The following is a 13,938-nucleotide window of genomic DNA, read 5'->3' on the forward strand; positions in this document are numbered from 1 at the left end:
TTATTGATTTTGCCTTGGAGATGCAAACAGTGTCTTAGGGGAAAGTTTCTTGATCTTGCATAGCTCTAAAAATATATTTTTCTTGGCTTTACGATGAAGCGTTAGCATTTACTTCTTGTTTGCTTAATCATATTAAATTACTACCTAGGAACTTTCATTTCATAAGATCTTGCCAATCGCCAACGGTTGGACCACTCATGCATTTTTTTTTTTTTTCAATTCTTATTCAATTTTTCCAAAAAATATGTGAAAATGAATAATATTAAAAAGACAATTTGATTATACAAAACTATTTTAATAAATAAATGAGATAGAGTAATCATTAAAGTCGGATAATTATTCAATATTTCAAATTTGTACTCACAAGGTAAATATGATATATTGTTATTGAATTTCGTAATAAATTAAATACATCAATCATCATTCTTATCAGACATTTAGCAACAAACTAAAGTGTACAAAAATATATGAAGTTCAAAATGTACAAAAATATCTTAAAAAAATTAGACAAACAAAACGTGTTGATTTTTTTAACAAGAATTTATATTATAATTTTTAACAAGAATTCATTAACTATTAGAAAAAGATTAATGTTAGAAACAATTTCTTATGAAAAAAGAAAAAGAAAATGTCAAGTTATATATTTACCACTTAAAAAGGATTGTATGATTATAAATGGTCATTTTGATTCTCTTTGCTATTATTGCAAGGACACACAGAAGATTGCTATGTCCTTCCATAAAGATTCACTAATTACTATTAGCTTCAACTGAAAATACAAAATAAATAAATAATAGAACAAAGAAAATGATACTCTCAGAATGTAGTTATTATCTTTTGCCTATCAACAAAAAAACAAAGCCAAATAATTCATATTTCCATGTCTCTACTGGTAGAAGATCCCATAAACTAAAAGCAGCTTGCTTCAGTCACCGTCTTCATCATTGTCTTCACTTTAAATGGTCTTCTTCATCTTCAATTTCATCTCCGCCTCCAGCTTCTTCATCATCATCATCTTCGTCTTCCTCTTCTTCACCAACATGCTCGAGGTCATTATGACCCTTGAGATCACGGTTATGTTCCCTGCTTTTTGCAGCATATTCTTCAAGAGTTGAGGACGGAAACAGATCCCCAACCTTGTCATTGCCTTCATTGTTTGCAGGTTTTGCTGCACCTTTTGATGTACCTTTGTTCATCTGATGCATTCAACACAGGACTACAATTAACATTCAGTATTTCTATAATAATAACAAACATGCAGATAAAACTAATCTAGGGCAATAAGAACAAAGAGAAATCTTACTTTAAGATTAAATGACCAAAGATACCTAAAGAACCTCAATTACCATTTGGAGATTTACTTGTTCACTTCTGTATAATCTTATGATGATAACTGATACTAACAACCATAAGGGACGCCAATCGAACCTCATATACTATATCAAAAGTTCATCAGGCATTCTACATAGACGCACACATGCACATGTTTATTCCAATTTCCAATTGCGCCCATATATCCATTTGATGTTGAGTAAAAATAAAAAGATTTCAAATAGAGGTTGTTAAATGTCATTAATCAAGTTACTCGTGTTTAGATTCACTAATAGAGATTAGATGAATATGGATGAGAATTGAGTTCGATTCCAAATTACACTCTTCTGCAGGTACTTCAAATCCAAACTCAATCAAATTGTTTATCCATATTCATAAATCCAATCACTCCATTCAAATGCATCCACCCAAACACAATGTCAAAGTCTCATATTCCATGCAATCTCCTCCACTGACTAATGAAGCATCTCCCCATCTCCTCGAATCAGATGACCCAAGGTAAATTTGCCCGAAATCAAACACAGATAACAACTAAAACAAAATGTCTACAACACGCTCATATTGAAGTTACCTAAGCCCATCAAAGAGACAGGAAGCTACCAAAGAGAGTGGGGCGAACAAATGTATTATAATATAGAAGAACTCCCTTCTGATGACTTCTTTCCAATAAGCAATTTTCTACTCTCATTTATGAAATTCAAGCAACCAAAAACTTGGAAAAGGAAACATTTTTATTCCTTAAACAGAGAAACCTATATGTTCAACAACAAAGGAAAATTAGCCCAGGGAGCTTACAGCACGTAGGAGAGTCCTCCGATCCCTCTCTCTAGCATTTTTAATGGCCTACAATAAATCCATTGAAAATTCAGTACTTTCCAACTAAAAAACACAATATAAATGTCCGACTGAACAAGCAAATTGCACAAGATATCCAAAACAAACCAACCTACCTCCTCAAGTGCTTTTTGCTCAGCCTCTAACTCAGCAGAGTCCCTATAAATAAAAAGCACAGCACGTTTAAACTCTTCTTTTTCATTATTAACATCAAAATTCAAAAAAAAAACAAATTACCAGCAAATCCTAATATTCCTAAAACTTAAACAAACTACCTGCCAATAATACGGTTCACACGGCAACAACACTTTGCACATACATTTTGCTCCTTTGCACAACCTAAATAAAAAACCCAATAGCTAAAAACTAAATTTTTTTTAAATTAATAACTGAAATTAAGCAATTGAAAAAGAAGAAGCAACTAACCAGGACATAAATTATGGTAAGCCTGACGAACTGCACGTTTAGAGCATCTTTGGCTGTTCAAAAAAAAAAATTAACACATTCAAATCAAATATCCGATCTTCTAAATTAAAAATCACTTGCTTCCTTTTCAACTTACAGAAAACAATAAAAGCTAATTTACAAAGAAAATCAACAATATAATAGTACCACTTGGTAGGCTCGGAGAGAGGCTTGTATTTTCCGTATCGGCGTTTCCAATCTATCTGCTCTTTACAGCGAGGGCAAACTCCGGTGATCTCCGATAGAGGTCTCAGCTTCCCTCCAACCTCCTACTTTTGAATCGAATTTAGTTAGTGAAAGTGCTTTTCTCGTTTCCACTACTATTTTTGAATTGATTTTTTTTTTTTTAGAAAGAAGAATGATTTCTTGTAAGTGGGTAATTACCGTTTCGTTGATTTTATGGCCGGCGTTGGGCTTCCATGCGAATTGGTTTTGGTGCTTCGGCGGACCGTGCCTCTTGCTCATCTTCCCGCGCCTCCTCCTGCACAGCTCCTCAGCTTCTAAATTCTACCTAAACCTAAAAATGTTTGGTTGGCAAATTACCCCTTCGTACCGTAACAACACAACTTCCAATTAATTTCATAATCGTAGAATTATTGTATTTATAATTTAAATTATTTTAAACTATTGATAAATATTTATAATCGAGTGACAATGCTTTATTTATTTAAATGATTAATAACATTAAACTTAAATTGTTAAAATTAATTTTCAAAACTTTTATAACAAATGACATATAGTGTTGTATATATATAATTAACTCATAATAAATTGATATAAAAAACTAATTAAAGAAAAATATAAAAACTACTGCTATTCGCTATTAACACATTACTAAAAAGAATTGATATGAGTGAAACAAAAATATTGATACTAAAAAGCGTTATTAATTATATGATCTTATAATAGAAAATTTAAAAAACTTAAGATAATTTTTTCTAATATTAGATATATAAATTAAATTTAAAAATGTAGCACATGAAGAGGTTATCACAAAAATAATACCATTTCAAAAATTATTTACCAAGACAATGTATTTTTGAAATTATTTCTAAATTCACTATCAAATTTAGTGGATGAATTAAACAATTAATTTTTTTTAAAAAAATTAGTATTATGATGTTTATATATTTAATCGAGATATAATTATAATATTTATATATTTTTGGTTAAGGATACTAATTATTTCAGCATACTAATTATTAGAAGTTAAAATGATAGAGGTGGACTGGGTGAGAGGTTAGAACCCGAAAATATATGATATGGGCTTACTTGGGCCAACCATTGTTAAAAGATTAGTACTAACCAATTGTATGTCCTTTGTGGATTTGGTATTTATTTAGTTGATGTGAGATTCTTAATCCTCCCCCTCAAGTGCAACCGGGCCTGGACTTTCGGTTGACACTTGAAACTTGAAATTCGCCCCCTGAAATTGAATTGGGCTTTTTGCCCATGGATGGGCCTCTTGCCCATGAATGGGCCTCACTAGGGACTGGACATCTAGACGAGAGCCTGAATTGAAACGCAGCTGCAACACGGTGAACTGAGGAATAACTGGACTGGGCCGGACCTGCTCTGATACCATATTAGAAGTTTAAAGAATAGAGGTGGACTAGGTGAGAGGTTAGAACCTATGAGATGAAAATATATGACATGGGCTTACTTGGGCTTGGACCAACCATTATTAAAATATTAGTACTAACCAATTAGCTAGCTAACTTAGCGCTCTTGTATGTCCTTCGTGGATTTAGTATTTAGTTGATGTGAGATTCTTAACACTAATTATGCCAACATAATTGTTGGTTAAGGATTTGATGTGCAATATGCTTGATAATTTTTCTGAATGACAACGATATTTAATTGCCTGAAAACGTTTTTATAGATTTTTCTATGCATTAACTAATTAGTCCATAAAAAAAAAAAAATCTGATTTATCAAATATTTGACATGCAGATTCTTAGCATGTCACCGTGTCAAAATCACTTTGCTGGAGGGCTTAGGTTATTCTTATCATTTTGTATGTGCAGGGCTTTAAGAGGCTCAACCAAGATGAATAAAATATAATTTGTTATACTTTCAAGTATCAAAACGTAGTTTTTTATCAGATTTTTTTTTTCTAAAAAAAAAAAAAAATTGGGTGGCCAAGCCTTGAGCTGGTCCAGGTTCATTTCGTTATCCGACTTTTACAAACTTGCAAATGGGTAGTTACATTCCATTAATGGGGTTCTGAACTATTAAACTTTCCTAGCTTTTTGAGTTCTTTATCACGGTTCAACTTTTTCCAATACTTTCAGTTTCTGTTTCTTCATCTTTAAGGTTAGATATTTACTTTACCTGCGTGTTTAGAGATTTTCTTGTTCGTGAGTTGACAATGAACTATATCTACATAATAGATGCCTTCACGAAAAGAAAATTTTATGGATACCCTGTTCTATTTTCACCTTGAAGACCAATTCAAAGCATTTAATTTCATTTAAAGATTTTTTTAAAGTGTTGTTGTTGTATCATCTTTTTTTCCCGTGAATGATTAGAATGCAATTACTTGGAAATTAGAATTGTTATTTTCTATCATAAAATTATTACATAAAAATATTTTAGAGCAAGAATTTCATCTTTTCTGTTAAATAAAAAATATAAAACCAAAAGTAAAGTTATTGAAATATTATAGCTTGCTAATTATTAATTTATTTCAATATATTAATTTTTTTTTGTTTCTTACAGGTATAATCCCCTTTGTTTCTCTTTTCTTTGTGAGTAATACTAGACCTTTTTTAATATGAAATTAGTAACGTTTTCTGGATTTGTAATTGCTCCCGTGTAAGTGCTTTTTCAAAAGCTTCTGACCTTACATATATCATATATATCTACTGAACTAAAAGTCCACCTTATCACTCCAATCACTTCTTACGCGTAAAAGCCTTCTGTTTTTATATTGCGAGGTATGTGTTTAAACTTCTAATTATTATCTAAAACTTAATCATAAATCTGTTAATTATTTTCCTTACTATAAGGAAAAAACCATTTATTTCTAAGGAAAATTAATCCCAAAAGGCTATGTTATATTTAATTATATTCTAAAAGTAATAACTAATTTCAATTACTCAGATTTTGTACGGTGAGTCAATTGTAGTAGATTATAATGTAATTAAGTATATCTCCACTGCAATGTTTACACTTATAAAAATACTTTTGTTTACATTCATTGTATTTCTTTCTGAATTTTAGTAGCCTGTAAAAACAACTAAAAGAAATAGTAAATATGATATTTCAAATTTGCTAGACCATTAACTACAAGAATACAGATCCTCACAATTGAAAGACAACAAAGTTATGCTCTGTGAGACTGCGACAACCTTAGCATGATTATACGACAACTGAGAAACGATTTCAATACCACTGAACTAAAGCTTCATTCTTACATTTTTGCCTTATTTAATTATATAATTAATAGGTAACCAACATAGATTAACACATACATAAACATAAACATAAACATCATCAGTACTTCTTTTTAAATCAGAACAATACATGGTTCCGTCATCTTCTATTCAAATTCATGCACCTCGCTTGCAACGATTGTAGAAGGTGCAACGCGCGGTTTTTTGAACCAGAAGCGCTCCAAGGCAATTACCATATATTCCTTCACTGCAATATTGTTGCTTTTCTGATAATGCTCGATAACTGATATATCTAGTGGCTTGATAATTCGCTTGAAGAAGACTCTGGCTCACCTCGGATTCCATTAACTGCTCTTCTTCTGAAATGGATTCAGTGATACTACCATTCCATGATCCGCTGATTGTTTTATGGGTAGAAGTTGCTGCTTTGATTCTTGAAGTATTTGTGCAGATGATCAATATAATTAGCAGAAGAGATAAAGACAATCTCACGTACCCACCACCACCCTTCATTTCAGCTGATCTCTTTTTCTTTTTTGCCTAAATTTCTCTCTTTACGGAGTTATATATAGGTGTTCGAGTGAGTGACTTCTTACTTGGCAGAAGTCTAAGAACTTGTAGTTATGCTGTTAGATTAGATGGATGCATAGGTGTAAATCTCATTTAGATCCCCAAACTTACATGATTGTTTAGCTTAGTCCAATAACTTTGATTGCATATAATTAGATTAATTAAGGGGACATTTAGTTTATATAGATAATACACCTTTATTGTGATTTTATATTATAATAATAACCAATATTACTAAAAACTAATATTCATTTATTAACAGTACTAGCTTATAGATTATCACAAACAGTTAAATTAATCTTGACTAAGAATGGAGATAGGAAGACTAGATATTCCTATCCCACCTAATTTTCTCTTTTTTTTCTAAAAAAAAAAAAAAAAAAAATTACTTTACAAAATAACATGGATTTTTATTAAAGTTGAGCAATTTTAATAAATCAATTTTGATTTGGTTGAGTTGCATTTTGTTTTTGATTTGGTCTTTTGGGTAAAGCAATTTTAATAAAGTTGAGCAATTTTAATAAAGTTGAGCAATTTTGATAAAGTTGAGCTGCATTCATGGAAGAATTGTGTTATTGACAGCGCCATAAAGATTGTGTTATTGATTTTGGTTCCAATTTGATAATTTTGACCATTTCTCATTAATTTTAAAGACTGAACACTACTTGGATATAAAAAAAAAGTTAGATTTCACGAAACTTCAATCTTATCTTCGCCAATTCTAAATTGATATTTTCTTCATTAAACATAACGCTAAAAAAAAATATTTCAGTTTGAATAATGAATACAGATTTTTAGAAATGGACAGCTAATTAGCAATGAATAATACATAAATGGATTAGCGGTGACTTAGAAACAAATATGTTAGAAATAGATTTCTCCGTTACTAAATTTCACAAAGAAAAGGGCACCACATAGAGGCAACAGATTAGAAACGGAATTTACAAACATCTATATATAACGCGTTTAGTTGAACCAACTGAAAAAAATAAATTAATGGACAGGGCTTAATGATCAAAAGCAGGGAAAAAACCCTAACTATATTTCATATTCTTAAATTTAAAATTTTAATTTTTAATTGTTAGTTTTAATTTCATTTGAAAGTTTAATTTTAACTCAATTGTCAGCCAAAATTAACACAAAAAGTGTACATATATATATATATATATATATATATATATATATATATATATATATATATATATATATTATTATCAAGTAGAACATTAAAATATCAATTGGCCATTAAATTTATTTCAATTACCAATTCAATTTTTAAAATTTGGTATTTGGAGTTAATTTTATTTTTTAACTTTGTGAATTAAATTATTTGTCACTAGGTTAATAAATGGAACTTTTTTCAAGTTGAAGAGGCATGTGTCTGCTATATGCTTATATCTATCTTTTTGTTGATAATGAATTATATATATATATATATATATATATATACACACACATATCCTTCATTATCTGGAGTTTGAATTAAGTAATCATGCCAATGAAAGATGGAAGAGGAAAATGATACCACAAATTTTGTAGTCAAAGAATCAAGAATCTGAAACATGAAGAAGTGGAATTAGGTTAACATGAAAGTGGATAAATTTGAATCCAAATTTTGTTAAATAACAAACTAGAACTACTGCAAATCATCATTGGTTAACATCATTATTAGTAAGGACTAAAGCAAACCTGGAAATTAAGTACATAATCAGGAAGAAGCCTACTTGCAAATATAACATATTGAAGACACTGCATTTTATAACATACACATCCAAGTGAATCTCACATTAGGGTTCATTTCAATCTCATCGTCCCTGTGGATTCATTATTTCTGAAAACAATCCCACTTCATCAGAGTCATTATTCTTAGTGCTCTTCTCACCGAAACTAATTGTGCTCCTTGAATCTGGAATAGTTCCACCTGAGAATGTAAATAGATCATCACCATCAGTGGTAGTCACCTCTTTGTATGACATAGATGACTCTTGCAGTTCCTCACGGACAATATCACTTGCATTGACATTTTTCTCAGTAAATTCTTGAAGCTGCAATGCAAATTCAAGGCTCCATACTACATCACCCATTTTTGGCCGTTCAGTTGCTTTTTCACGCACACAACTTTCAGCAATCTCCACAAACTTGTTTAAAGAGACAGATGTGATATCACCCTTCAACTGCGAGTCAATAATATCATCAAAAGTTCCTTTTCGATGACAATTTCTTGTCCATTCAACCAAGTTCACTTGTTCTTTGCTCAGGTTTGAGATGATTGGTGGCCTGGCACATAGTACTTCTAACAACACCACCCCAAACGAGTAGACATCAGATTTCTCAGTGAGGTGTTGCCTGCGATAGTACTCGGGATCAAGGTAGCCTACACTACCTCTAACAACAGTGCTGACATGGGTTTGGTCTTCACCAGTGGGACCTGTTTTTGACAAACCAAAATCCGAAACCTTGGCCACCCAATTCCTGTCCAATAGTATGTTTGATGACTTCACATCACGGTGGATGATGGTATGCTTTACACCCGTATGGAGATAATGCAACCCTTTTGCAGCACCTATACATATTTGTAGCCTTTGTTTCCATGGGAGAGGAGGGTTCTGTGTTTTGTACAGATGATCTTGAAAGTTCCCATGTGGCATGTAGTCATATACAAGAACCATCTCATCTTGATCATCGCAGTATCCAATTAAAGAGACGAGGTGAATATGTCGGAGCTTGGACAACATCTCAATCTCCGTATGGAACTCACGAGTCCCCTGTTTCGATGTTGAATTTAGCCGTTTAATTGCAACCGGGATGAATTCATTTTCGATATAGCCCTTATACACTGTTCCAAAACCCCCAGAGCCAATAATATTTTGATCCTCGAAATTTCTTGTAGCTGCTCTGATTTCAGCTATTGTAAATTGACGACAAAGATCAGTTGGTAGTAGCATACCAATATCATCAATGTCCTTTGCTTTCCCTTTTCGTTTGAGGATAAAGAAAAATAGAACAAAAGAAAAAGCAAATAGTACACCTACTACAACACCAACAATAACTACAACAGATGGCGCTTTAATCTTTGTCCCCTTCTGTAAGCTTGATTGTTGTTCTGGTGATGAAGGAACTACCATTAGTGCTTCAGGGTTGGATCCGGCAAGATTACCATCTGAATTGTTCAGCTTGAATATCTCTAGACCATTCAAGATTGCATCAGCATAAGAAGCTAACAGATCAGTATTGGGGTGTAAAGCGAGCCACAAGTCTTTCTTGCTATGGCTTTCTCCTCCTGGGACCAAAATGACATAGTCTTTGTATACTGGAATGCTATTACCACCACTCCAGTGGATCACATCTGCATCTGCTACGGCTGTCATGTTATTTATAAATATGGAAAACACTCTTTGACCTTCATGAGTGATCTGTTCGTCAGTTTCACAAAAATGGAGCCGGAGAAGATAATTGAAGCCAGAATCAACCAAAAAGTGCCAGGTGAGATTGTAATTCTTGTTTAACATAGAATCTGTACCCATTGTACGTTTACTAATGTATACAGCTTCTGGTGCAACATATGCTGGCGTATCCTTACTGTATTTTATTGTGACGTTATCGCGCCACTTATGCACGACACCAGACAGACCACCAAAAAGATAACTGGAATCATCGGACCATGGTCGAAACATTCCTATATCTTTTACATTCTCAATATCTCCTCCGCCAACATTTAGACGACAAACAGTTTCAAGAGCCGTTGTGTTGTCGAAATTGAAGATACTGTTGTCATTTACAAAGGGATAAGCATAGTCGTTATCTTTTGCGTACAGATTGGTTGGCATGGAAACTATTTCTATGCCATTAATGAAAGCAAAAGAATTTGGAGATGGAGTAAAAGTTAAGTTGATGACTGCTTGGTTATCCCATACAGAGATGATAAATTCTTTGACAAAGTATGCAACTGGTGGTTGCATTGCAGAAACAGTTAGATATGAACTGAAGTTACTTAAAAGGGTGTAATCATTCGCAGTGACGGAGAAGAAGGATGTTGATATGTTGAGGCCTGAGTAGGTAGTTGGATAGAAATAAAGACGGATAAACTTTGGTCCCATGGAGACAGGAAACGTGCAAGTGAATTTAGAGCGATATATTCGAGCTGTCATGTAGGGTACCGGAGTAACAGAAGAGTCTTGTTGGGAGGCTTTGGAAGGTGATGAGATTTCAGAGTTGAAAGGACAATATTTGGACCTATGACCGGCATCACCCTCCCAGTTCCGGCCATCCATTGATTGTCCTTCATTTGGTGCACCACAATTTAGGAGAATTAGATCCGCAGGGGTGTAAGGAGACAGGTTTTGGATTGCAATGGTTGAAAGAAGGGGACTGAGAAGGAGAAGGTAGAAAACTGCAGTGTGCATAATGGAAATTTTCTGTCAGTTTGTTGTAGGTTCTAAGTTCAAAATAGTCAGATTCTTTTTTTTTTTTTTTTTTTTGGAAAGAGTCTTTTGTTTTACATTAGGCCATAGGGGGAGAAGAAATTGGGATTGGTTATTATCTTTCTAACCTATTAATATATTTAGATATTTTCTAGCTTGTGAGTTGTGGGAGAGCTGACATTTAAGATTGAACTATTTGCAATTGTGAATCAAAATATTAAATGCCTTCACGAAAAGTAAAAAAAAAAAAAAAATCATGACTATGATTTGCAGTCTCCAATGGAGGCTGAAAGATGAAGGTGTGAGTTTGGACGCAGCAGCGGAACCAGAAAAAATAAGTAGGGGTGAAAAATTTAACGGCCAGATTAAAGCTGACCAGACTTGGAACGAGGGTTTCTACAAAGTCGGGCTTGATCCAACCGGGCTCAAATGTTTTTGGTGTGGCAAGGTCAAACTTGGCTCGCTTAGGCCCGGCCCATAAATAATTATACTAATAGTGTGAGAAAAGAATTTGCATTGAATCAGCTACATGATACGACAAATTGAAGCATGATGTGATTTTGTCCTTAAAATCAAAGACAATATTGTCGTTTTATTTTTTGGAAAGTAATGATAAGTCAATTTTGTTGTCATTTGTCATTTTGGATGTGACAAAAATTACTATCGGAGAGAAATGTATCTAACCATTCAATTATTATCTAAAACTTGATGATAACTCTATTATTTACTTTCTTCCGCGAAAAAAAATTCAGTTAATTAAAAGGGCAATTAACCCAAACACGAATGTCATACAAATAATCTTTGGATTTTTTTAATGAGTATCCACACTTTATTTGGGGGCAATACTGACATTATTTTGAAGTTTGTGGTGGTATAAAATTCTTTGCCCTAAGAATTTTAATTCATCGCACATTTCTTATCCTTCAATTAAACATTTGAGAGGAGTGCTTTGTGCTCTTTATAGATATGTTTGGTATAAATCTGAATTAGTCAAGTCACGAATTTCGAACATCGGATGGTTTAAATATTCTATGAATATTTTTTACATATCAAACCCTTAATTTTAATCGTTTGCTGAACTTAAGTAGATCTTGTCCTTGTAGAGGTCATATTTAATAGTATTGTAGAAATTATTAATAACCCAACATCCTTACTTCAAATTTAACACTTATCATATAAAATTCTACAGTGAACAATTGACACTTCATGAGAAATGATAGATTTTTTATAAATCACGACTTCAGTATACTCAAATGATTATGTATAAGCTTGGATAATTTTGATAGCCTCTCAAACGGCGACTAGAAATAATAGAATATAATCTATACAACAGCAAAGAATTCTACAGCAAATACAGTTCTTCATAATACCGTAAATTAATAATCAAGGATAACAAAGTTATGCTCTGTGATGATAATAACCTCAGCGTGATTAGAGTAGCATTATCATCGAGCTAAGATTACAATACCATCGAGCTTCTTTAATTATATATAATAGCTAAATAATACAGATCCACACACACACTATATATGAATGCTTCAAACCTGCCGTATTTGTATATACGTCGTCTTCTTCTGGTCAACTTGGGGAACCTCCTCTGCAACGATCGTAGGCATTACAAGGCCTGCCAATTTTCATTTCCTTCCCAAGACAATTACCATATATTCCTTCTGTGCAAAATGCTTGTTTATTTAATGCTGGATAAGTAATATAATTATTCTGTTGAAGAAGAATCTGGCTCACATTGGATTCCATCAAGTGCTCTTCGTCTGCAATGAATTCGGGCATATCATCATTCCAAGATCCAGTGATTGTTCTACGGGTTAAAATTGCAGCTTTGCTTGTTGAAGCATTGGTGCAGATGATCAGTATCATTAGCAGAACAGGTAAAGACAATTCGACAGACCCTCTTTTCATTTCAGCTGATCTCTTTTTTTCTTTTTTGCCTTAATTTCTCCCTATATGGAATTATATCAGTGTGACTCTTATTTGGCTAATTGTGGTGGTCTTTATAGATAGATGGGATAGGTGACCGCTCTGCAGAAGGCACATCAATCAATCAAAAACCCTAATTTATCGGTGAAAGAAAGATTACTTTATATCAAATGAAATTAAATTAAAGTTATTAATTCAAAGCCCTTTTGGCTGTAGGTCCTCTGTCTTTACTGGGTTTCTTTATACACATCTTCTTAAGAGTCAACAAGTAAGAATAACACCACTGAAATCCTTACATAACTTTGTGATATTAAATTTATTTTAGAAAAAAAAAAATTCAATTAATTAATAAAAAAAATTACATAAAAGAAAATTCGATACTCTCCAAATAAATCCTCAATTTTTTCCAAAAACCATACAAAAAACTATTTTTTTTCTTTTTTTTTTTTCTCTCCTTGTATACATATTCTATTTAAAAGATTTATTTTTTTAAAAAATATATCCTATCAAATTATACAAACATAAAGAAAAAAAATATACTTTTTTTATCCCCACCTAAATAAATAAAACTTAAAATTAACAAAAAAAAAATTATTAATAAAAAAAGATTACATAAAGAAAACAGTCTCTCAATTTTTTTCATAGAAACATACAAAAAAAGGAATATACACTTTTTTCTTTTATATATCTTTCCTAAATAAAACATTATGTATATTCAATTTAAATATTTCTTTCTATAAAAATATATCCAATTAAATTATATAAATAACAAATATTAAAAAATATATCTTTTTCTTTTTTCTCTCATAAATAAAATATTTTAAATTATAATTAAAACAAATCAAATATTTAAAAAGCAAAATATAAAAATTTTCATTTATTTTATTATCATACATTCTTAATGCACCGGAAAAAAAAAAAACACAAGCCATGACCCAATCTCCATTCTCACTCCTCAACTTCAAATTAATATTTATATATAA

At 32.0% G+C, this 13,938-nt stretch overlaps 2 protein-coding genes and 1 long non-coding RNA gene across 3 annotated transcripts; all 3 read right to left on the minus strand.

Moving 5' to 3' along the window:
* Positions 1–731: 731 nt before the first annotated feature.
* Positions 732–3,192, minus strand: LOC105646739 (small acidic-like protein). The gene is given in 8 exon segments (XM_089720044.1): positions 732–953; positions 955–1,196; positions 2,128–2,175; positions 2,283–2,325; positions 2,442–2,505; positions 2,593–2,645; positions 2,779–2,900; positions 3,016–3,192. Coding segments are annotated over 8 exon segments (681 nt in total). The 5' UTR covers positions 3,097–3,192; the 3' UTR covers positions 732–925.
* Positions 3,193–8,181: 4,989 nt separating this feature from the next.
* Positions 8,182–11,351, minus strand: LOC105646738 (receptor-like protein kinase FERONIA). The gene has a single exon (XM_089720614.1). It carries the CDS (start codon positions 11,000–11,002, stop codon positions 8,405–8,407), a length of 2,598 nt encoding a protein of 865 aa, XP_089576740.1. The 5' UTR covers positions 11,003–11,351; the 3' UTR covers positions 8,182–8,404.
* A 1,009-nt stretch (positions 11,352–12,360) lies between these two features.
* Positions 12,361–13,208, minus strand: LOC105646737 (uncharacterized). Its single transcript, XR_016320565.1, has 2 exons — positions 12,764–13,208; positions 12,361–12,690 (listed from the first exon to the last, which is right to left on the minus strand). It is a non-coding gene; the product is annotated as an uncharacterized LOC105646737 (long non-coding RNA).
* Between the last annotated feature and the right edge of the window lie 730 nt (positions 13,209–13,938).

This window comes from Jatropha curcas, chromosome 4 (assembly GCF_041381405.1).
Source record: "Jatropha curcas cultivar XTBG-Jc1 chromosome 4, XTBG_Jcur_1.0, whole genome shotgun sequence".
NCBI lineage: Eukaryota > Viridiplantae > Streptophyta > Magnoliopsida > Malpighiales > Euphorbiaceae > Jatropha > Jatropha curcas.